Source organism: Mastacembelus armatus, chromosome 14, assembly GCF_900324485.2.
Source record: "Mastacembelus armatus chromosome 14, fMasArm1.2, whole genome shotgun sequence".
Taxonomy (NCBI): Eukaryota; Metazoa; Chordata; class Actinopteri; order Synbranchiformes; family Mastacembelidae; genus Mastacembelus; species Mastacembelus armatus.
This window is the reverse complement of record NC_046646.1, coordinates 8,010,608-8,036,270: the sequence shown is the minus strand read 5'-3', so window position 1 is coordinate 8,036,270 and position 25,663 is coordinate 8,010,608. Positions and strand designations below refer to the sequence as shown.

At 40.7% G+C, this 25,663-nt stretch overlaps 1 protein-coding gene across 4 annotated transcripts; it reads left to right on the top strand.

Annotated features, from left to right (window-relative positions):
- The first annotated feature begins 524 nt into the window (after positions 1 to 524).
- Positions 525 to 23,941, top strand: kdm6bb (lysine (K)-specific demethylase 6B, b). Of its 4 annotated transcripts, none has more exons than XM_026327739.2 (22): positions 525 to 835; positions 3,048 to 3,180; positions 5,743 to 5,794; positions 6,417 to 6,540; positions 7,973 to 8,029; positions 8,340 to 8,544; positions 8,662 to 8,895; positions 9,047 to 9,202; positions 9,297 to 9,578; positions 10,145 to 12,741; positions 12,863 to 12,989; positions 15,102 to 15,207; positions 15,900 to 16,105; positions 16,899 to 17,065; positions 17,153 to 17,221; positions 17,310 to 17,458; positions 17,556 to 17,670; positions 17,767 to 17,954; positions 18,067 to 18,208; positions 18,279 to 18,405; positions 18,519 to 18,689; positions 20,769 to 23,941. In XM_026327739.2, the coding sequence occupies exons 4-22, from the start codon at positions 6,422 to 6,424 to the stop codon at positions 20,790 to 20,792; spliced, it is 5,241 nt and encodes a 1,746-aa protein (XP_026183524.1). In that variant the 5' UTR covers positions 525 to 835; positions 3,048 to 3,180; positions 5,743 to 5,794; positions 6,417 to 6,421; the 3' UTR covers positions 20,793 to 23,941. The 4 variants fall into 4 exon arrangements, with proteins under 4 accessions (XP_026183524.1, XP_026183525.1, XP_026183523.1 ...); XM_026327740.2 differs by having other exon boundaries at positions 3,044 to 3,180; positions 5,761 to 5,794; XM_026327738.2 differs by having other exon boundaries at positions 3,044 to 3,180.
- The last annotated feature ends 1,722 nt before the right edge of the window (positions 23,942 to 25,663 follow it).

Genomic DNA, 25,663 nt, shown 5'->3' with positions numbered 1-25,663 from the left:
ACCAAAAAGCTGTTAGCCCCTCCTCCGCTGGTTTTCCTGTCACTTGACATTTGAGCTCAGCCAACACTTGCAGCCCGTCTGTCACCATTTCACTCTGCCTCGCTTCCCAATTCATCCAACATAACCTGGCTCTTCAGCTCCAAGGGCCTGCAAAAATGGTTGAAACCTATGCACAGCACAGACTGATCCTATGATATGCATTGTGACTATGTGACCTTTTCCCTTTTTCATTAAATATGGTGTTTTTGTGGATTAGAAAAAAAATATGTGGTGGGAGGAAAATGTCTCACTGCTGTAAAAGAAATGTTAGGATGGTAATGAACAGGGATCTTTAGGGGAAACGTCTGTATCAGCTCGAAGTGATTCGTTTACAGCTGTGTGGAGATGGAAAATATCTCCCCTACTGTACTGGCTGTGTTCCAACTCACACTTACTCTCTCTCACACACACATATACTGTACACACACACAAACACACACACACACCAGCAGAGGAAGAGAAATAAAGAGCCCCTCCATGCTTCTCTGTCTGCAGTGTTTCCCCTCCTCCTGCCTCCTCTTGTTCACTGCAAAATGCCCAAGATAAGAGATTGCCCCCCTCTCATTGGTTCATGTCTTGTGACTGGCAGCTTGTCAGCCCGCCCCGTCGGTCTTTACACATGGATCGGTCTGGTCTGAGAACCCCAGCATCAGAGAGTGGAGTGGAAACAGGAAGAGGAGTGGGGAAGAAAGGAGACAGAGGAGAGGATAGGGTGAGACAAGGTGGTGAGGAGTGAAAGGGAGGAAAAGGGGAGCAGAGGGGTGTGTGGACTAAAGAGAAGGGAGACAAAGAACAGGTAAGAGAGCAACAGAAGAGCAGCTTGATGAGAGCAGCTTTTTGCTCATGGCTTAATGGAAATAAACTGCATGCATTACACAGTGTGGAAGAAGTGTGAGTGTGTGTCTGCTTCTGTTTCTTTTTTGTTCTGTGTTTGTCTGCATTTGTTGATTTTAGTGTGTTTTTCTTGTGTGTCATTGTTCTGGATGAGCTTTCTTGGTTGAACATACTGCAGTGTGTGTCTGCACTGTGCTGCACATTCAAGCATGAAGCTCACACACGTACACACACACACACACACACGGACACAGACACATGCAGTGCTCACGTGCAGACTCACAGACCCACAGCCCAAGAGCAGCAAATGTGAAATGATGAACTTAGAGAAAGGGAACTTGTGGTTGCATGTATGTTGTGGTTACAGTTGAGCTCTGAGAAACGTTTAACAAATGTCAGCCTGTCTGTGTTTGTGTTTGTGAGAGGTGTACGGTAATAAGACGCTACAGTGTCATCAAGTGTGATGATTAATCCTTATTCGGAGTACTGTTTAAACTGTGTCATGTGCTGTACTTGGCTCAGATGAAAGTTCAGTGCAGTTTGTTGAACACATCTTGAACAAACCTTTTGGCTTTGTTGGGATTGTATAGAATAATTGACAGAAATGTTTGACCCACAGTTGGGCTGTATCGTTTAAAACAATGTAATCACGGGACATTAAGGGTTCCTGTTACTAACAACATGAAGCCAGTGCTTGCTTTTGGGCAACATTAGTGCCAGCTTAGTGACTACCTGGACGTGCAGCTGTAGGCTACCATTCCACCACACACACCAACTGACGTACGAATACACACACACACACACACGCGCGCAAATACACACATGCATCCACTGCCATCTTCAAACCTCTTAACCTGATTCATTTTCTTTGTTCACAAAAAGCTGTACATTTTGCATTGTTTGCAAGAGGCACCCCTCTTTATTGTTCTTGACCTTGCCGTGGTACATTCCAGTACCCCTCTGAGGGCTGTGCTTTATGGAGCATACACCGGGAGAAGCTGCTAGGAGCGATCGGGATAGAGCAGCGAGAAGCAGGGCTGCAGAGATGTTATTTTTAGAAATGTGATTGATATTCGGTCCATACAGTACATTCTTTCTTCATTCATTATAAGCCTGTATTTAATAAAATCATACATGCACATGCATTCAGGGTGGGCTGTCTATGCATCCTCTGTCTGTCTGCACATTGTTGCTTCTCACTTCCCCTCCATCTGTTCTCTTCATGTCTCTGCTCCTTGTGTTAGCTAGTCTAGGAGCCACCAGAGACAGGCCTGGACTGGTGCAGCCCATCCTTCCTTTTATGGTATAGCAGCAGTACCCTTAGTACAGTACATAGACACACATACAGGCATAAAGTCTCAGCAAGAAATGCACGTCTGCAGTGGTTCACTGCAGCTAGCAATTGGTTCCCAAGACATGTAAAAATGTGTTGGTTTCTCCAAATGAGAACACAATTTGGAGACACACAGATTTTTTATTGAGTCGACAGAGCTGCTGTATAAATGCTGCAGACATTTAAGGAGAGTGAACAGAGGAAATAAGGTAGAGATGTGAAGTATACATAACATACTATGGACTGTGTTCATTCCCCTCCTCTCTCTCTCTTCCTGTCATAATCACACACACATGCAAACACTCCCTGCCTTGCTTGAGGCCTTGCTCCCAGCTCTGATTAAATGATATCATCGGTTGCCAGGGATACAAGGACACAGCGTGCAGAGAAAAGGGAGGGTGAGGCAAAGGCAGAGCTATACACATAGCCTGAGAGAGAAAGGAAGGAGGCTGGGATATTGGGTATCAAGGAAGAAAAAGAGCGTTGTTGAAACAAGTAGTTAAGATAGGAAACGCAATGGGGAAGGGCCATAAAGAGGAAATACAGGAAAAAAGAAAAGCCTACCAGCCTGTCAAAGGTTTCCTCTTGTCTCTTTCTTACATCTCATTTCATTTTCCTTCTTTGTCTAGAGAGGGTCCGAATCACATCAGTGCAGATATGTGTTGTAAGAAATGAGAGACAATAATGAAAAAAGAGATAAATGCATCAGTACCTGAGGGATGGAGGAGTGATACTGCCCTTGATTTAAAACAAGCAAACCTTCCTGTCTGCTACATATATGCACTGTCTGTGGTATTTCCTCTCTCTCTACTATGTGGGTCTGTGTGTGTTTGCCAGCTAGAAGGAGATGAGCATGTCTATTTAAAGGGATCTGAGACTGCATGGGTCTGCTGTCTTCTATTCCTGACTGACGGCATCATTGAGTTTGGACCAGAGAGTCTGTCTCCTCCTTTACTCTCAGTACTCATTGCAAGGTAAGATTGGTAACAGGGATGCACATGAACACACACACACACAGATACACACCCTCTTACAGTAGGTTTCAATAAATGTTTCTGAATTACACAATCAAAGAGGATGAGAGGTGAAACAAGGTGTAGACAGCCAAACAGGGTTTCAGCAGAGACATGGCTGTCCCTCAGAGATGACAAGGGTTTCCCTGGTGAGAAAGGGCAGGAAGAAGCAGACTAATGGGTGCAGAAAGGAGATAAGGGTAACCTACCACCAGGTGTCAAGCAATCACTCACAAGCATCAACTTTAAAATCAAAATTTTATTTGCAAAGCCTTATTTGTATTTGTATATTTCACTATTCAAATCAGAAACAGAACTGTAGTATCTTAAAGGTAATGGCCTACATTTATACAGCTCACACAGTACTGTACTGTTCTCGCTGTGGAGGAGAGAGTTTACCCAACAGAAACTTAACCCTTTTGCATCATTCAGCCTCTGTACTAAATTCCAGTTGTCTTGAATTAACCTTGCACAGATGGGTTTAATATTGGAAGCACAGAGCCATTGTTTGTTCAGTCAAATTTAAACTGCTGTTGACTGACAGCTCCCCCTACAACGCTGCAACCAAAGGTCTGTGTTCCAGTCTGCAACAAGCACTCTATGACAAGTGTTATATAAATACTGACAGGCACAGGGTTAAATGTAGTGATGTCAAAGAAATGAGTGTCTAAAGGTGCTGTAACACTACACAAAACAGAGTTTACATGATGTTTGAATCAAACAAGCACACTGGCAATTTCTTCATCACAATGCAATACTGACAATGCTATAGCATTAACATAAGTTGCTCTCAGGGAAGTCTGAGTCATGTAATCAAAATCTCAAGTAGAGAAGGTTTTAAAGCAAAGTATCCTACACTGATGATATGTTACTGGAGCATTAGCAGAAAACTGTTAAAGCCCAGAAAGCTGGTCTTTCAAAAAGTAAATTTCAGTGGAACACGAATTGATATGAGGATTAGTGTGGATGTAACCAGAAACTGTGTCTGTTGTACATCATTATGGAGCAACAGATGGCATACAGGGCTGTATATTAAGATGCACCAAAGCCTGCTGATTGGTTTGAAAGTGTTGCTTTACTGTTTGTAGCACTGTAACATTATATCCAAATAAAGGCTATTTGTGTCTTTCTGTTCTCAAATAAATCCTGATGTAGTCGACTCTAAAAAGTATAAAGCCACAATAGGAAGATCTGTCTGGCTGCAGTTGCTGGCTGGAAAGAGAGAGAGTCTCGTGTAGCTCATACAGCACTGTTGTGAGAAATATCTAACAACAGTATTACCACAAACCAACCTGTAATGGAACAATCGTACCTCACAAAAAAATGCACCACTGGGGAAGTGGTAAAATGCTGCACGGCAGTTATTTATACTATTTATAAATAGCTGTGTGAAAATGAATGCATACAGAGCTGCAACATAGCACTGGTGCATCAATTCTCGTTTCAGTATGTCAAGCTTAATTTTACAAGGTCAGCTCACTTAAGCACAGTATAGCCAGTATAGCTGAAGTGTTTGGCAGCAGCAGTAGAGTAGGAGATCTTTTCTGTCTGTTTTAGAAGAGACAGCTGAATGCAACAATTCTGTTTTAAAAGAAAAAAATAAAAATGAAAGTCAGAAAGGCCGAACTGGCAGAGGGGGCTAAGGGTTAGAAATTGTGATCAGAGACACCAAACCAGCCCCTTGACCTGGTATAGTGGTACAGCCCTCGCTGAAGTCATTGTACCTGGAAATTTGTGAAGCAAATAGGAGGTAAACACATAGATCTAGATCAGGGGCGGGCAACTCTGTGTCTCAAGGCCACTGCCCTGCTTGTTTTCCAGCGTTACCTACTACTCACTGCTGATTACCTGGATCAGGTGTGTTCAGCCAATCAGAAGCTAAAAGATACCATCTCAGGTGAGGGTGGAGTGGGGGAAGACAAAATGAATTGGTATCTTCCAGCTTCTGATGGCTGAACACCCGATCCAGGTAATCAGCAGTGGGATAAATGGGGATAGTTGGAAAACAAACAGTGCCCTTGAGGAGCAGAGTTGCTCTCCCCTGCTGTAGGTGATGGAATATCTGGGTCGAACTGAAACCCATTCACCATTAGCTCTCTCATAGCATTAAAGAACCAGGGCTTTTAGAGTAAGAAAAATTTTACAGCAGCACGGCTGACATTTTTATTCTTATTTGCTTTTAAAGCGAGGTTACCCTAGTCCTTTATCTTAATACAATGTTGTTGTTTTTTATCGTTAGATGGCCACTGGCTGTGGTGGCTGCTTGGAAGCAGTGATTAGAGATGCTGAATGCACAGTGCAGCTCTGGCTAACTGATGTTATGACTGCTGAACAGATACAGTGCAGAAGAAATACAGCATGAGGAAATAAAATCTGCTAGAGATACACAAAATGACACTGCAGCGCTAATGCAAATCACAGGCTCAAAGAATTAAGGTTTATTTGCTGTTAAGCCAGAACAAAATGCATTTTCATGTTTACATGATACTTGTCTCAGAATATTTCTTAATGTCTTGCCAACAGGCTGTTTTTTGCTCTCAGGTGTGGAGGGCCTCCCAAATACAGACCAAGACTGGTAACCCACAATATTTTTTTCTCTCTGAACTTTATGTGTGTGTGTGTGTGTGTGTGTGTGTGTGTGTGTGTGAGGGTGTGTGTGTGTGTGTGTGTGTGAGAGAGAGAGAGAGAAAGAGAAAGAGAAAGAGAAAGAGAGCAGTTTACTATAAAATACTGTTTGAGCTAAAATATAAGATATTGATTATTACCAGTATACAGATAAATGTACACAGATAATTGTTTTGCACTGCCAGAACATGTGAGTGTACAGTAGCTGGGTGTGAGTCGCTTTAGTTGTGTTCATCTGTTACTATAATTGGATTTTAGTTTAACTGAATAAAGGCTTCTTCCTGTAGTGCTTTTTTATAAAATGAATCAGTGAGCAGAGCAGGTTTCTGAATCAAATTTAAGAAACTAAAGCTTTGTTTAATTTTGCCATACGTTGTCCAAGTGGATGAATTATTCACAAATAAATGTGACTGAATAATCAAAAGTGGTGGGCATTGGCATTAAATATGCTAGAACCTAATTGATTTTCACACTGCATTTGATTCAGTCAAATTCTCTTCATATTTGTTTATTGTTTATTTGTTTATTCAAACTCCTAACACCATATTCATTAAACACCATCTGTGCTTCAGGCTGCATGTATCACCCAGCAGAGCTGTACTCTGGCCATAACACATGGGACTCCTATCCAGCTGGAGGACCTAACAGAGGACAATGGGCTCCAGTAAACAGTCGCCCCTGGAGCCACACACAAAGGTCAGCAGCACCATCACAGCACACATATAATATTAATAAAGTTTCTTGCGTGTTTACATCTAAAAGGACTCACATGTCATTTCTGATACAGTGGATAACCTGTTATTTATTTACTGCACTGATCTAATTTCTTTACTGATCATGCATTATGATCTTTGGTTGTACAGACCGGCTAAAACCTCCAATAAGACAGCTACAGTAACAGCTTCAATGCAGTGAGAATTGTTGACAACAACAGTGGCAATATGATAAAAACGGGCTTTGACATCCAGACAGTTGGAAAAATGGCTATAGCCTACCTGACAACAGTTTAAACTCACTGAAAGTGGATAGTGGAACGGCATGAGACTTCCCCCCCAACAAGGGTCATTCCAGCAGGTGGGGCTCCAGCCAGTGTTGTCCGGGTTCGAGATAAGTAACTTCATGACTCCGACTGATTAACTGAAACTGTGATCAGCATATTCATGAAAAGCTCTCACTTCAGCTACAGCTGTGAGCGTGAACCCATCTGCAGTTTAAACACACAGGGCTGAAGTGAACAAAAGCATAACTTCTTCAGCTGCAGCTGACAGAAACCTCAATCTTAACTATTCAGCTGCAGATTGCTGATTGTAACTGCAACAATGCACATCCGGTTGTGGCTTTTGGCAATAGAATACATTTTGACTATGACAAAGAAATAAAACTCAAATTTGTGCATTTAAGAGGCATGAATACTAAACTCCAAACAATGAATTATTGGGCAAACATTCAGCATAGAGCTGACTGGTTTTGCACAGAGCAGCATATATTATACTGTAGGTTGGTTCTATGACACTGAGACAAGTCCAGCTGACAAATTGCACAACTCTTCTCTTTCAAATGTCAAATTAAACACTTCAATGTTCATGGCCATATTTTAATTAGAGGAAAGTGAAAAATATCAGTTATTGAGTTATCAAGTTGTTCATTTAAATAATGCATAGCATTCTGCATGGGTTAAGAGATCCTTCCAGCAGCACTTAATTATCAAGCTATGCCCATTGAGCAAGATCATTGAAGTTTATTGCTACAAAACTGGATGTTTTGTTTACTTGTTATCTCTGTCATGGTTCATCAGAGTTGCTATTAAAGAAATGGTCCTGGAGTAACATCTTGTTCTTGAGTGCTTTCAAAGTCACTTATCACCAGGAAAGTAACCTTTATTAAGATATTCAGCGAAAGACCATATATACACAGCAAATACTTGGAAAAAGCAATAGCTGGTTAAGTCATCAGTCAAGGAAAACAACTATGTTTGTCTTCAACCTGACCTTTAGCCACTTGCAACAAGGGATCCAAGCTCTCAAAAGTCTCATCCATTATATTCTATGAGGATAAACCAAGTCTGCGAGCTTTGACACACACATGAACTGAAACAGTAGATTATGTGTTTTGTTTTTTGTTACTACAGATGCCAAGGAGGGCACAATCAGTCACATCACCCAGCATCCAGCCGTCTTTATAATAGGTGAGTGTAACAGTAACTATATTTATTGCTCATGCACTGCACTGAAAATGTGTTGCACATTTTCAACCTGTGCTGCTTATACAGTATTACAGCTAACCTTCCTGCTCTGATAAAGATGCGTAGTGTAATATTCTGTGTGTGTCTTTTGGAGAAGCAGCTTCACTTAAATGGGCCAGATGAGCCATAGAAAAGTACAAAACATGATGCCAATATGAATTTTTACTAAGGTCCCATTTGTGTCATGTGTGGGGTCATTGTTTTTAATCAATGTCTGCATTTTGATACTTGCTGTTGTTGCTATTTTTCTCAGGGGGGAGAGGACAGTCCATCATGTCCAGGACAAAGGTATTTCAAAGGGGCACAGACAGCATCTAAACCTTTGGGATGGTAAAGAGCAGCCATTCGAGGCCCATAACTGGCATCACAACTCCGCACGCTCATTCCACAACCGAGCTGCCAGCAGTGGTTATCTAACGGGACCTGGAGATCGCTACTCAAATCTTAGCAACTCTGTGGTGAGACCTGTTGATTAGGAAACATATTATTTTTAAAGAGGTTTACCTTGTTATTGGAGTTTGAAGGGTGTCATCATTTGACCTTTTGATCATGGCCCTTTTTTCTCTTTTGACTAGCATGGGGGTCCTCGCCTGCATCGCAACAACAGAGAACTTCAGGGCCCATCAGAGAGATGGGCCCCCTCAGATTGTCGCAGGAGCTTCCCTGCCAGAATAATGAACAGACCAGGGCCCTGGAAACGGCCAGCCCTTCACCATCGGCGAGACCAAGTGCACGAGCACAGCTCACCCCCACAGTCTGCTAGGGAAGAATGCTCAGCTAAGAGGAGAAGAGACTCTGGCCCTGATCAGGTAAGGTTTGTTGCCTTAGTCCAACCAACTTTAAATAATTTGCTGAACATAGCCTCTACAGCTGTATGTCACATTTCAATGCTGTGAAACAGCACCACCCACTGGTAACATTCTATCTAGTATTACAGGTTATTTATGCTTCTCCGTTTAGTCATCTCATCTTGGATCAAGGCATTTACCTTTACTTGCCCATGCCCCATCACCACCTCGCCACCATCGCTCCAGCCAAGATGAATGGAAGCCTCTTAATGACAGGGCAGGTCCTTGCCATCACTCTGACCACAGGACCTCAATGACACTGCAACAGGTAAGCTTTGCATAATCAGTAAATAATTACTCAAAATTATAATGGTATAGAAATGTATATTATTGTTGAGTTCTTCACTGGTTTTAATTTGCAGAACACCTCTACACTGCGAGCTGGAGGACATGGCTTCAGTAACAGCAGCTTAGCAGCTCTGAACCAGAGCTGTGGCAGCAGACCACCACATAATGGAAGCAGAGGGAAGGTCGACCGTAAAATGTTGTCTTCACCAGCAGACCGCACCCGTGTGCCTTACAGCCACCAAAACCGTCATTACCACTGTCAGCGGCACACAGGCCACGCCAGAGCACCACAGCACAACCCCCTGCTTCACCCTGTGGAGGAAAAAGAACAAAACCATCACCACAAACAAAGCACAGTGAGATATCAACCATTTAAACATTTTCTGTGTGTGTAGATAATGTGTGTCATATTCTACATTCTATTTGCATCATTTGTTGATTAATCAAATACACAGAGGTAGTAAATTAGACATCAAGCTCTCAGTGTCTCTTCCCTTTCAAAAGCTGTTTTTCTGAATAAATCACTGTTAATTTTTCGTGGTAGGGGGCGGGCCCCTCAGGAGGGTTGGTGAGGGGGCATAAGGCATGCTTGAGCACTGCTAGCATATAAGGTATAAATTGAGAGAAAATATGACAAGGCATATATTGCCCTCGGCTTCACGGGTACAGTGGTGGGTAACGAGGGTGACCACAGTGTGTTATGTCTGAAAATAACTTCTAAGAGTTTCAAACCAAACCAGAGTAAAGTAAAGACACCATGTATTTATTTTGTTATGGTCGGTAAGAAATTGTTATCTAAAAAGAAGGAGCCCTGCAGAAAAAGTTTGGGAACCATTGGTATAATAGTACATATTCTATACATGGTTCTGTGTAGATGAGTGTCCTATCGAATAAAAGTCTATGTCTAATCTCAACTCCACAGGAACCTCAGCGCACTCATCTAAGGGGCAATTCAAAGGATCCTGCCCTCTCCAAGTCTTCTGGTGCAGACTGTCCCCCCTTCACATCACTCCTCTGTAGTACTAAGGATGGAGGCTTTACTGCCAGCAGTCCACACGCTCCCTCCAGTCCTTCTTCATACATTGGCAAAAAAGATCCATCAGTCATTCATCAGTACAGTCCTGGCCTCAATGGACATCAGAAAATCCAAGGAAGCCCCAGTGACACCCCGAATCCTAGCCTGACATCTTCCATATCTCATGCTGGTCCACAATCCAGGTTTTCAGACATCAAGTACAGAAAAACATCACAGCCCCTCTGCTCACAACAGTTTCACCACAGCAGGTTGAAGACAAACAGGACGGACAAGGAGTTGGAAGACCATCAAAAATCTGAGTGCAAACAAAAAGATAAGCCGATTAAAAAAAAGAAGAGAAAGGGTGACATTCAAAACGCAAAGGCTGAAGAAAGAAAAAGGCGGAAGAAAAAGAAGGACAAAAGGTTGAGTGAAAAGTTGAGAAAAAAGAAAAGAGGAGTTAGGAAGGACAAAAAGTTAGTCCCAAAAATCACAGAAAATGAGATGCTTGTTTCCAGCTCTGCGATAAACTCTTCAGGTGAAGTCATGCATAAAATGGAGACTACAACTCTGACCGCAGAGATTCAGACACCGCCCAAACACAAGCACAGGGAGAGGAGTGAGCGAGCAGAGAGAACAGACAGGCCAGCTGCAAACTCTCCACATCCCAGCTGCACGTCACCACAGCCATCCTCAAAATCTAAAAATCCAAAAATGCCCAGAAGGGACATCGGTCCCAGGGAACTCCCTGTCAGGGATCGGTTAATGCAGTCTATTCCCACAAACACCAGCCCCAACCAGACCAGCAAGAAACCCCCCATTGTCTCATCCCAATCAGAAGATGGACCAAAAGAACAGCCTGATGATGCATTCCCTTCACTTTTATTTAAAGCCTTAGCTCCACTCAGCACAGCATGTTCGGTCAGCTCAGAGGAGTCAGTCCATAGCAGTGAAGGTGGCCAGGGAGGAGTTCTGAGTGCCCCAGATCTTCAGCCTGTAACTGTAATGGGGAATTTGAGGGAGATGGGAGACAACCTTGCAAACACTCCTCCTGTTCTGAGCTGGCAGGGCTCTCCAGTATCAGTCCTGGGAGATGATGAGGAAGAGCTAGAAAAGGGAGTGATAAGTAGACCTGTCCTCCAGCCCAGCCCCACCCAGTGCTTTTCTCCTCCTCCCACAGACAGTGAGGGCGTTGATGATATGAGTAAGGAGCCTTGTGAAACAACACTGGTGAATCTTTCCAATAATGACAGGTTTGAACTTTCTGATCCGCCCTGTAAAACCGAACAAGTTGCTGAGAAAGTAAAGGAAGAAGAAATGGATGTCAGCGGGGAAACTTCTGCCTCTCTTCTCCATGATCTTTGCCACAATAAAACAGGATTGGATGATGTTTTCAAAAGCCTTGCAACCTTTCTTGGTGGCCAGAGGGTCACGTGTCGCGGTGGTCCATTTGGTGGACCTCCTGCTGGCACTGCAAAAGGGGTGAAATACTCTTCTTCTCTTGTATTTGAGCCAGAAATCCATGAGCATCAGGATTTTTCCCCCAGTTCAGATCCCATAGCATCCTCCAAAACATGTAACGAATCACCAATTCAGACTACCTCAGACACAATTTTGACATCCCACAGTATGACAGATTTAAGTGAGACTGTCCCAGATGCCCTGATGCAGGAAAAGCAGGGAGAGACTGAGAATGATAAGAAAGAGAAACAAGAAGGTAAGAAAACAGAGGTCAGCCCTGAGAGAATTGAGTCATCTCTTTTGGACGGGTCACTGAGTGCAGAGCTGAGACTGACCACAACAAACACAGCTTCTTTCACAGGCATCATCACTGTTTCCACCACAAAAGACAGAGAGCACAGCAAAGAGACAGAAGACAGGCATACAGAGAGAAAAAGAAAACAAAAGGCCAAGGATGAAGAAAGAGAAGGAGAAATCAAGATTAGGATAAAGGCGGAAGAAGGCAGTGTCATCCATCAAGTAAATGAAACAGACATTTTGGAAGAAAGGGATGTGTCATCCTCAATGCCAGTCACCTCTAAAAGCTCATCCAGATCTCTCAAAGATAGTACAAAGGGCCAGATTTCTCAGGAAACTCAAAACCCACATGGCAAAGACAACCAGATTGAAAAGATGGACACTGGGAATGCTGAAGTAACAACAGAAAAGAAGGGAGGGGTCAGTGAGATAGAAAGTAAGATATCCTCAACAACTGGAAACACAGATACCAAGACCTCAAACTCAGCGCCAACTGTAACAATCAATACATCCAAACCATGTGTTTCCACACCAGCAAGTAAACCTCAGTGCTCATTAGCTCCAGCTGACCCACTGAAACTGAAAGCATTATCCATGGGCTTGTGTAAAGAATTGAAGATCCTCTTGATTAAAGTGGAGAGCACTGGAAGACAAACATTCAATGTGTCAGAGATAGAGGAGCAAAGAATCCCTCTTTCCAAGATCAGCATCAAAAACACAGCCACTGAACTAATCAGAGCTTGCAAGTGAGTACTCTGACAATGCTACAATGCTACTTTGGGACTCATTACACATTAGGATGGGAATATTTAGGAGTTGGTTTTGTATCTAAGTTGTCCCTCTTCTTGGTCTTTCATGTTTTTCCAGGGGAACAAGAGTAAAGGGGAAATTCCAGGAGTCGTACCTGCTTCCTGCCTTCTCTGTTAAACCTAACATATCCATCCTGAATCCTATTCCTCGAGAAAAACTTAACCCTCCTACACCAAGCATCTATGTGAGTCCATACAGCCTAACACTTACTGAATCCTAAGAGCCTGTTTTTAGCCATGCTAGTGATATGTTAATTAATGGCACATGTCAGCCTTTAGGTCATTTGGCTTAAACTCAAGTCTGTCAGCAGCTATTTGATAGACTGTGCAGACATTTATGTTTCCCACAGGATCAATTACAGTCATAATCACTTACATTTGCATCTACCCCAGACATTTTAGTTTTGCTTTGGCTTTTGGGTAAAAATATCAACCTCAGCTGTACTTTGTATTTAAGACATATTTAAAACTGCAGATTTTTCACAGCAAGAATACTGGAACTGAGGGATGAAAAAAGTATCTATCTATCTATCTATCCATCCATCCATCCATCCATCCATCTATAAAATGACTTGTTTGATTGATACATATATATGTATATACATATATACAGTGGGTACGGAAAGTATTCAGACCCCTTTAAATTTTTCACTCTTTGTGTCATTGCAGCCATTTGCCAAAATCAAAAAAGTTCATTTTATTTCTCATTAATGTACACTCAGCACCCCATCTTGACAGAAAAAAAACAGAAATGTAGAAATTTTTGCAAATTTATTAAAAAAGAAAAACTGAAATATCACATGGTCATAAGTATTCAGACCCTGTGCTCAGTATTGAGTAGAAGCACCCTTTTGAGCTAGTACAGCCATGAGTCTTCTTGGGAATGATGCAACAAGTTTTTCACACCTGGATTTGGGGATCCTCTGCCATTCTTCCTTGCAGATCCTCTCCAGTTCTGTCAGGTTGGATGGTGAACGTTGGTGGACAGCCATTTTCAGGTCTCTCCAGAGATGCTCAATTGGGTTTAGGTCTGGGCTCTGACTGGGCCAGTCAAGAACGGTCACAGAGTTGTTCCGAAGCCACTCCTTTGTTATTTTAGCTGTGTGCTTAGGGTCATTGTCCTGTTGAAAGGTGAACCTTCGGCCCAGTCTGAGGTCCTGAGCACTCTGGAAGAGGTTTTCTTCCAGGATATCTCTGTACTTGGCCGCATTCATCTTTCCTTCAATTGCAACCAGTCGTCCTGTCCCTGCAGCTGAAAAACACCCCCACAACATGATGCTCCCACCACCATGTTTCACTGTAGGGATTGTATTGGGCAGGTGATGAGCAGTGCCTGGTTTTCTCCACACATACCGCTTAGAATTAACGCCAAAAAGTTCAATCTTGGTCTCATCAGACCAGAGAATCTTATTTCTCATAGTCTGGGAGTCCTTCATGTGTTTTTTGGCAAACTCTATGCAGGCTTTCATGTGTCTTGCACTGAGGAGAGGCTTCCGTCAGGCCACTCTGCCATAAAGCCCCGACTGGTGGAGGGCTGCAGTGATAGTTGACTTTGTGGAACTTTCTCCCATCTCCCTACAGCATCTCTGAGCTCAGCCACAGTGATCTTTGGGTTCTTCTTTACCTCTCTCACCAAGGCTCTTCTCCCACGATTGCTCAGTTTGGCTGAACGGCCCGGTCTAGGAAGAGTTCTGGTCGTCCCAAACTTTTTCCATTTGAGGATTATGGAGGCCACTGTGCTCTTAGGAACCTTGAGTGCTGCAGAAATTCTTTTGTAACCTTGGCCAGATCTGTGCCTTGCCACAATTCTGTCTCTGAGCTCCTTGGGCAGTTCCTTCGACCTCATGATTCTCATTTGCTCTAACATGCACTGTGAGCTGTAAGGTCTTATATAGACAGGTGTGTGCCTTTCCTAATCAAGTCCAATCAGTTTAATTAAACACAGCTGGACTCCAGTGAAGGAGCAGAACCATCTCAAGGAGGATCAGAGGAAATGGACAGCATGTGAGTTAAATATGAGTGTCACTGCAAAGGGTCTGAATACTTATGACCATGTGATATTTCAGTTTTTCTTTTTTAATAAATTTGCAAAAATTTCTACATTTCTGTTTTTTTCTGTCAAGATGGGGTGCTGAGTGTACATTAATGAGAAATAAAATGAACTTTTTTGATTTTGGCAAATGGCTGCAATGACACAAAGAGTGAAACATTTAAAGGGGTCTGAATACTTTCCGTACCCACTGTATATATATATATTGCTTCAATGTTTCACAATGATACTCCTTTTATTTCTGCAGTTGGAAAGTAAGAGGGATGCCTTTTCTCCAGTTCTGCTTCAGTTCTGCACTGACCCCAAAAATGCTGTGACTGTCATCAGAGGTCTTGCTGGCTCCCTCCGCCTTAGTAAGTTTATACACCTCACTCATCTCAGCTAATTTATCCTATTCTATGTACTCTGAATTATTCAAATTCCATTCACGATAAATGTTTTTTTTGCTGATTTAGAGATACATTGCCATTAATTAAGGGCTGGTGTTCATTATTTTGTGGAAATATCTATGCAAGGAACACGGAAAGGAAAGAGAAAGGTAGCTGATTCCCCAGATACAAATGCAATATATCAAAACTTTTAGAAACTTAAAACGGTCTTTAACTGTCATGGGTGAGATGGTTCTAACAAGTGCTGTCTGTGGAAACCTCTGTTTCACTAATATGCTAATTGGACAACATCACAGTTTGGTTTTTATGATCTACATTCTAATGAAGACCTTGTATACTCAACAATGACATGGCTGTGTCACTGGGACGTTCTACTGTGATCAAGAATTGTTGCTTTGGATGCATTTGCATATTTCAGTTTGTGTATTTTACAGTCAAAATGCAGACAAGCTGATCTTATTTGCACTCCTACACTTTTTTTCTCTATGTTGTACTTGAAAAATACTATATATGAAAATACTGTATGCTTAGAGTCAACAGATAAATAAATTAACGCAGCATAACGGAAAATAACCATTTAAAGTTTTTTAAAGAGTTTGAAAATGAATATTTATTTGGTTTATTTGTTCCCTGCTTTCTTTCTTTCCTCATGTGAGACCTTGGTCTGTTCTCCACCAAATCTCTGGTGGAGGCAAATGCAGATCATGCAGTGGAAGTGAGGACTCAGGTTCAGCAGCCTGCTGATGAGAATTGGGATCCCAGTGGCTCGGCACAAACGTGGCCCTGTGAAAGCAGCCGCTCACACACCACCATTGCCAAATATGCCCAGTATCAGGCCTCCAGCTTCCAGGAGAGCCTGCAGGTATACATTTTCCCTCATGGCACACACTTCTTCATGCAGTTTAATGTTCAGTGGTGTAATTAAAGGCATTATTAATTGACTTAAATCAGCTTGTAATTCCAATTCTTATCTAAAAGACTCTGCTAAAATCTCAAACATGCACCTCCTCTTGAATAGCTGACATTTATCTACATACATATTTACATGGAGTTTCCCCAGTTAAATGGTTTGGTGAATGCAAACTGGAACAGTTGTACAAACTAGAAATTATTATCCATTATCCATTCTTGCAGGCCAAAGGCCAAAAAGAGCACCAGAGAACAAATATAATATACAATGACTTTTTTTATACTTTGATAAATTATTATTAAATAATAATTAAATAATTATTTTACATTATAATGGAAATGGACAGGATGGAATTGAATATCATTAACAATTTACACGATGGGTCGATCAGTTTTGACATTCAGCTTTTATTGAGTGTCTCTGGTGTTTAATGCCTCCAGAGTTTCAGTAGGTTTTGATCACTTTTTTACCCTGCTGGAAACGAGAGAACGAGAATGGCGCACAATAATTTCTGTTACTAAAGCATAGTATTTGGAATATGTAGCTACCTCTTAGAATTAGGTTTTACAGTACACTTACACCACTATTGTCAGCTGTTTCAAGTGTATGGGCTAATAAAATCTATGTGGTAGGTAAAGATTTAATCCACTGTTATTTTTGTGCAGGATCTTGAAAACCAACTGGGTAGTGACTATTTTTAGCTGTTGGCCAACCTCTTAGCTAAGCTCATGTAGATGTGTTATAGGAGGAACGGGAGAGTGAGACTGAAGAGGAAGGAGAAGAGATCAAGACCTCAGATCTATCAGCCACCAAAAAAGCTGGTCTGACATTAACCAACAGTAAAGTTGGTCCCGCCTCGACTACCACCAAGGCCAGTTCGGCTCCCACCTTCAACAAAGCCAGCACACCCAGGTTAGCACTAAACCCTGATCTGTTTCTATTTTGAATTCAGTTTTACTGCATGAACAGTACTCAACTGAGAGAGTGTTTTTCCTCCAGCTCAGAGCAGAAAACAGTTGGAAAGATCATTAAATTTGGGACCAACATTGATCTCTCAGACCCTAAAAGGTGAGCTTTTGTTAAAATCTGCCCACTCAAACTGAAATCACTGAGGATTCTTTTCATTTCACATCACCAGTCATACTCTTTTTATAAGGTGGAAGCCACAGCTGCAGGAGCTGCTGAAGCTGCCAGCTTTCATGCGAGTGGAATCCAGCAACAACATGCTCAGTCACGTCGGTCACACCATCCTGGGCATGAACACTGTCCAGCTCTACATGAAGGTGCCAGGCAGCCGCACACCAGGTCAGTGTGTGTCTGACATCACAGTTAGGCATTGGCCATCCTTAATAATTAATTCATAATTAATTTATAACATTACTTTGTGTATTTTTTTTATCAGGTCACCAAGAAAACAACAATTTCTGCTCTGTCAACATCAACATTGGACCTGGTGACTGTGAGTGGTTTGCTGTCCATGAGCACTACTGGGAAGCTATCAACGAATTCTGTGAGAAGTGAGTGACGAGGCTTTCAGATTTACCCTCAGATGTAGCAGTAAGGTACAGGATGTGTACGTGCTAAATGACACTGTTGCAAACTGTTTCCCTCAGACATGGAGTAGACTACCTTACTGGGTCTTGGTGGCCAGTCCTAGAAGACCTCTACAGTTCCAACATCCCCGTGTACCGCTTCATTCAGAGGCCGGGAGACCTGGTGTGGATTAATGCCGGGACCGTCCACTGGGTACAGGCAGTGGGCTGGTGCAACAACATTGCCTGGAATGTGGGACCGATCAACTGTAGGTTACAATGGAAAAAAAGAGAAAAAGTGCTTAAGTAACAAATTCCATAGGCCTTTTATTAAGCTGCCTACTTCATGCTTCACTACTGTTTGTGTTTTTGCTCTCCCAGCGTACCAATATCAACTCGCCCTGGAGCGTTTTGAGTGGAACAAGGTGAAGAAGGTTAAGTCAATCGTTCCCATGATCCATGTTTCCTGGAATGTGGCCCGCACCATCAAAATCACAGATCAGGACACCTACAAGATGATCAAGTAAGCTGTCTTTCTGTGCTGATCTGACTGTGTTTACAAATTTCACCACCCACTCCTCTGTCTCCCTCAGGCACTGCCTGATGCAGTCCATCAAGCACATCCAGATCCTGAGAGACCAGCTGGTTGCTGCAGGGAAGAAGATCTGTTACCAGAGTCGTTTGAAGGACGAGCCAGCCTACTACTGCAACGAATGTGACGTGAGTCCTCTTCTCGCCGGCCTCAGTGTCTGTCTGTACGGTAAATTGTGCATTTGTGTTGAAGAGGTATTCCCAACGTGTTGATCCACAGGACCAAAACTGTGTTTGTGCAGGTGGAGGTGTTTGACGTGTTGTTTGTCACCAGTGAGAACAGCAGTAAGAAGACCTATGTGGTGCACTGTGAGGACTGTGCTCTAGCTAAGAACCCGTTGCTGACAGGAGTAGTGGTGCTGGAACAGTATCGGATAGAGGAGCTGATGAGAGCCTACGACAATTTCACACTGGTCAGTATCACTTTCTACTCTGTTACATTAACAGCAATGGCAAAGTACATTTAAGAGATGTTCCATGCTACGGATCTTTTTAGATTAGGTGCCTACAGTATTTTTTTATTTAGCCTTTATTCAGCTATTGAGGTTATCAGCATATTTTTCAAAGGAGACATGAAATCACTGCGTGTTCAGGGCAATAGAATGAACACAGGTAAAATGAATCTTAAAATCTATCTCGGTGAAATGTGTTTGCAAGACCGAAGGTTTGTCGAGAATGCCTTTATAAATATAAATATACCAGTGATGGCACAGAGAGCAATGGGGACCAGAGCCACCAACTTTGTGAGAACACCAAGTCAGTTATCTCAAGCCATTTATGTTCTTAATTTTCTTTGATAGTGGCCAAAAACAATTGTCCCTCCCTATAATACAAGAAATGGTTTGACAGAAGAGATACAAGGTGCGATATAAAAAAAAAAACATACTAACATGAAAGATGATACTTCAAGTGCTAGTTCAACAATTTAAGTAACATTATTTTAAAAATCTGGCTAACACAGTTACTAATAGTCTACAGTAGCTTTGCCTGCGATGCCCAGTTATTAGTGTAACGTGTCCTCTGACAGAAACAGCTGCCTGTCTGTAGATGGTTTGCTATGAGGAAAGTGTGATGCTTAAACATCACACTAAACATGCTGTATGAGCAGCAGCTTAAGTTACTGGAACTAATGAAATAAGTTCTGTGGTAAAGAAAATGTTAGCACAGGGAATTTCATCCATTAATTCAGCAATAATATGGGAACTATATGGGCATTAATAGTAAAATCTTACCAGATTACACATTTGAATTTGAGCACAGCTGTGGGTTATTAACAGGAAGGAATATATTGTTTCATAATGTGTGTGATATTTATGGGTGGAGGTCTATGTTTGGTCCTGAATTTTTCCATGTACAGTGACATGAGGGCCCGTTCATTGAAGGAGTTTCCATTTGTTATCAAATTTCTATATCTTTATGAATTTCAGCGGTGGGCTACAGTTTTAGTTAGTGTGTGGAAGACAAGAGCTCTTTTGCCCAGTGCAAATGAAATGTCTGCACAATGCACTGTTAGTGACCTGCTGGCAGTCTGGGGAAGGAGGGATCCTGTGGAGATCATTTTGTCCTAGGCCTTAGCAAGACACAGACCAGGCCTGATGATAACTGAATAGTTTTTAAAGGTGATCACTGCAAAATGATACCTTTATCATAAATTACATGTCAGATATGCTGTCTATGGGAAAATAGTAAAGAATAGTGAGACAGCCAGTAGAATTAAGCTCATTCACTGCAGTTTGTAAAATCCTGCTTGCTTGTTTTTCCAAGTTTATAATGTTATTCCTTTTCTACTGCCATCAGAGGTTTACCAACTTACTAAATCTAACTGTCACAGTGTCTTTATATAAACTAACATTATGATATTTGGATTTGAAAGAGACTTTTTTTAATGCAAAAAATAATAATAATGATCTGTATTTGCATTGCATCTTTTTACAAAATCATGTTTGTGTTTTCCTTCTTTTTTGGCAGCAGACAAAAAAAAATCATACAAGGTTCCAATGAACCACTAAGAAAGATTTTTCAAAACATCCCCTGGTTGTCCGCCCTGTGGTCCAATTAAGGGATTTAAGACGCCAACCATAAATCGCAATGTCCCTATTTTGACCATATCCAAGGACTTTGGCTCCATGTCTCTATAGCTCATCTGTCATTTCCTGCTATCTCCTGACAGTCAAATGTGCATTAAAGGCATTACATTCATTCAAAACAGCCTCTGCTCACAGCTGCATTACCAGGGAAATGAATCAAACTTCCATAAAGTACTAACGCAAACCATGGGCAGTTATGTACTGTATGTAGAGCAAATTTCAAATGTAAAAGTAATTTTTATATTGTTTTGTCGAATACATTGTGTCACCATGAATTCAAACCAAATGATTCCACTGGAGCCGTTTAAACAGTTTACATTGTTTTCTAGTTAAAAATTGAAGGTGGACACGCAACTTTTTCAAAAGGTCAGCTGAGCTCTGTCTCTTCCTTGTTTTTCCTTCTAGGCTCCATCACCCTGTTCAAAGTGAAAACTCCTCCCTGGTGTCTTTCAGCCATAACCAAAACTCTAATGGCAGCACAAATGTTGTCTTGAAGGCAATCTATTCCTGCAAACACTTTCTGAATCAGCCAATCACATTTGCTCAGTATTGTTTACGTCACACAATAAGGTATGGATACTCAGCCACCTATAGCTCACTGTCTTCCCCATACCAGCTGCTGATTGGACGTGTGTTTTGAAATAGAATGACTAGACTGGTACTTCTCATGAAAAGCATTTCAGATGTGTAAAAAAAAAAAAAAATGTGAGCATTGCTAGCACTGAAAATCAGGTTATACGTATAACGGACACTGCTGTGATTCAAAAGCGTCAAGTAGCCAGTTCTGTGTATTAATTCAGGTACTTTTATGCAAATTCAGTAGAACTTTTTTACACCAATCTAGTTATTCTATGTGTCCATGAATTTGCTGTGATTCTATTGTACCAGCAGGGGGAATTACTTCACAGGAGAAGTAGCTGATTGTCACATTTTTGCATCATATTGGTTCCTGTTTTTGTTTGGTATTCAGGTAATATTTGACATTTTTAACTCCTGTCTGTAAACTCTTTGAGGTGCTATTATTTATTCTTGTTAGATACTTTTACCAGCCTAGAAGTACACCACATTGGCCTTGTGAACTGTATTTAGAGGAGAGGTAATTAGAGGAATAAACACACACACAAAAAAGGTTTTATCTAAGTATTTTAAAAAAAAAAAAGCAACTCAAAAACTTTTAGCAGTTTCTCTAAAATACGGGTTTACTAGAGGACTAATATGGTTTCATTCTTAGTTGGAAATCAAGTGTGTAGATGGAGCTTTTTTTTTTTTGGTTTTTCACCAGTCCAGCTAAATTGTTGTTTGTGTGCTTTCTATGGTACAACTAGAAAACAGACAGTGTTGTTTTTATTTTTCAAATGGGGAAACAGTCCCAGTTTTATACCTCTTTTGTTGCTACGTTCTTGTGTCTAGATGACTGAAAATAAATAATTGTAAATTGTGAATGAATATATGGGACAGTGGTGTGCATAGACGGGGTACAGAGAGAGAGGAGTCACCATAGTTGTTTGTGTCGGTGAAGTGCCTGTTAATATTTAGGAAAAGGTAATATGTCCAAAGAGACACACAATCATAACCTTACCGTATAATGCAAAAGCCAATGAGGGCAAACAGATGATCAGACTGCAGGGCACTTCAGTGTTTCCATTCTGCTCCAACCATCCGTCCTGATGAGGCTCAGCTCCACTGCCACTGGGTTTAATATGCTGTATTTTCAGTTTAATATGCTGAAGAGCACATGAACTGAGACATGCAAAATAAAACCAGTCATCTTTTTCTTCTTCCTTATTTTCATCAACATTTAAATTATCTTTCAAAATAATGTTATTTTTTGATACTCCAGACTTTGGCTTTGATTCCAAGTTTGCTTTTATTGTTTTTTATTTATTTATTTTTTATCAGTTTAATTTTTTTAATCTACTGTCGATAACGCTTTTGCATTACTATTATTCTCATTATAGAAATCCAGTAGTAAATACAGTAGTTTATTTTTAATTACAATGCCCTGTTGTTACAATACAAGGGTGCTGATGTTGGATTTTTGAGGCTAATACTGGTATTGTTATTTGCTTATTTAGAAAAATTTGATAAATATTGACTGTGTATTTTTTCTATAAATACATAACAATATTGATAAAGATCTCTTATATTTGTTTTTTGAATAATTACAATTAACATTCATATAAAAGCAAAACATTTTTACTGTAGAAAATAGTAGAAAAAACCTGACAAATACTCTGCTGGAGAAACTTTGTAAATGTGACATTACTTTTAAATGACCTCAGACCTTGTTTGGCATTTTTGTACTGCAATGATTTTTTACTTATAGGCCAACATACACACTGATACATGCAGCAGGCTAATATTAGCTGAAGTGTTGGTCTTTTAAAAGCTGATGCTTCCATACAATTTGTAACTCAAAGCTGTTACACTGGACTGCATGCATATACAATAATTTGGATGCTTAGCTTAGATCTATTTTTGTCATTTAGATGGATGTTCAGCACTACTGCTTTTTAACCATTCTGATAAAATACCCACAAATGACAACTTTTCTGATCTTACTCGTGCCCTGATTGGTCTGTGCACACCATTTCATGTACATAATGTATCTGTTTTCAGGTTTACTAGAAGAATTATGTAGTTTTGTTCTCAATCAGAAATCTAATTTGTATATTGTCAAATATGTCCACCTCATTTGTTTTTATTATTGCTATATTATAATGCACCCTAAAAATATCCTGTTTCACTCGAGTTTAAATTACAGCAATGGGATTTTCTTCCCACTTTTATACCTCTTTTTGTTGTCAGTTTCTGTTTTTTGAAATACAGAGAAAATGGAAAATTGTAAATTGTGACATTATTTATAGTATACATGGTTGTTTTCTTATGTATTTATTGCATATCAAAGGGTACTTCACTTGATAAGGGGCTACAAGGTATTTTAAAAATGTAGTATGATCGTAACGTGGATAGGGGAAGTGCAATCAGGGGGCAGTTTAATTTTCTTGGTGCTAGACTCCTCCTTGCCTCAGTGCCCCCTCATTAAACAACATATAATGATGTATGAACATAAGTCACTGATACAACTCAACCAGACCAGTTGGTGCTTAGAACCATTTCAACACAGTTTACTGGGAACAGAAATGGAATGATGTCTTTGTACTGTATCGAACCGATAACTACAAGATCTTTTTTTAACTTTTTTCCATTGTATGAAATTCATAATCTCGTGAGGCATTAGTGATTTTACGATGAGCATTAGCAGTAGCTGTAATTGTTGACAATTTTGCAGAGCCTTTTAGGGATGTGTCTTCTAATGGCGTTGGGTTTTTTTTTTTGTTGTTGTTGTTTTGTTTTGTTTTGTTTTATTTTGTTTTGTTTATTTTGCATCTTGTCCTCATTATTAGTTGAAGGACTCCTTCCTTTTGATTTATTTGATTTATGCTGCACTTATTGTTTGAAAAAAGAACTCACATAGATGAAAACCTGAGCCAGACCTGTCTTAAATCCCTCTGTGATTTTCTTTTCTGTGACATATTGTATTGTTGTTCAAGAAAATAAAATGTTTTGATAATTTATTCAACAAGTTGTTTTCTTTGATTTGCTTTCTGTAGTCTCAATGGTTGCCTTCGCTTGTCGCGAGTACAAGATTTGATTGATTCAGTTGTTTCAGCTGGTATTCAGGAGTGCTCTCTTTACACGTCCAAAAGGATAATATTCAGGCCACTTTACTTTCTGCACATGACAGAGCCTAATTTCATTCGAAATTAATAAAACTACAATTTTCATGCATGTTGACATTCAATAACCCACAATTACAAAAAATTTAAATTTAAGCAAATTAATTAAATTCAAAAACTGAAATCACTCAAAGTATGCATACCATTCATTTAGTACTTCATTAAGCCCCTCAGCGATCACTGCCTTGAGTCTTAGGTTAGTATGAAATTGTACACACCTGGTCTTGGAGGTTAAATCCAATCTCCTCAGCAGATCTTCTCAAACTCTGTCTCAATATATTGTCTCAGTATAAACATGTGAATAGTGAACCATTTTATTTAAGTAGTAGAACTACTTTGCCAAGAGGCCTCTGGGTTTATAGCCTTGTCCTTGTAAGATTGTTAGCCATGCTAATGACATGCCCTTAAGTGTTGGTGACCCCTGGCTTTTTCTGTAGCACCACCAGCAGGTTGACATTTTTGGCTTTTAGTTAAATGTCTCAACAACTTTTGGATGAATTGCCAGAATTACCAGGCACAGGTGGTGTCTGCATGATTAATGACTGGATTTCCTCACTTCTCCAGCACCTGTACCATGTCAACAGTAATATTTATTTAAAAAGCTGCAGAAGTTCAAAAAAATGTTTGATTTATCACTAAATATGTTCAAAACTAATGACTAAGACATGTTTTTCTTCATGGCTGCTACTTTTGCTATTTTTTCTGTTTTGTTTTGTTTTTTTTTTAATCTGAAGGGTTAGATGACATGAGATTGCAAAAACTGCAGATGCATGGACATTTCATTGCAAAACGTTGACACAGCAGCGGATATCCTGGTTCCAAGGACAGGATGACTGCTCTTCCTCCGTCGGCACCCTCAGTCACTGACATACACCTATAAACAGCACACTCGTGACGTTTTTAATGGCACAACCACCCATTGCTCCCACATTCTTTTCTACCCAGAGCACTTTGATCATCTTTCTTTATAAGAATTCTTCAAATGCCCATACTCTCTGCATGAATGATGCTCTGTAAATTTATCCCTTGGTAAAAAGAAATAAACACTTTCACCTTTTGAACCGAGGCTCTGGTTTCTTATCAGTCCCATGATAGCACCTTTTCTCCATCAAAATAGTCAACGTTCTCCCCCATCCTCATGTCTTTGAAACCTGACCTCTGTTTTTCATCAAGGGGTCAGGGGTCAATTCTCTGTCATCCCCTGCTTCTAAACCAAAGCTTTAGCAACCCTTGCTTGTCCTTTACCTTTTCATTTTAGACCTCATTATAAAAGTTACTTTGAAACTCCCAGAATGACTGTTTTTGCAGTTTGCTACCTCTGTTAGCATGAAAATCTATATAAAAACCTGCTTGTTTGTTTTAAACTCTGAAGTCTGTATTTGACAGTGGAGTGTAGAAAGTACTCAGCGGGGGTGTAGAGTATTGTAGATTGGGCAGCATACCCTGACTCCACTAATCTTTCCAAATAAACACTCTTCCTCCCTCCCTCTGGTTCCAGGGGTTATCACGGAAACCCTGCACTGCACCCCTGTTCAGACACCAAGAGCAGCATTTAACACA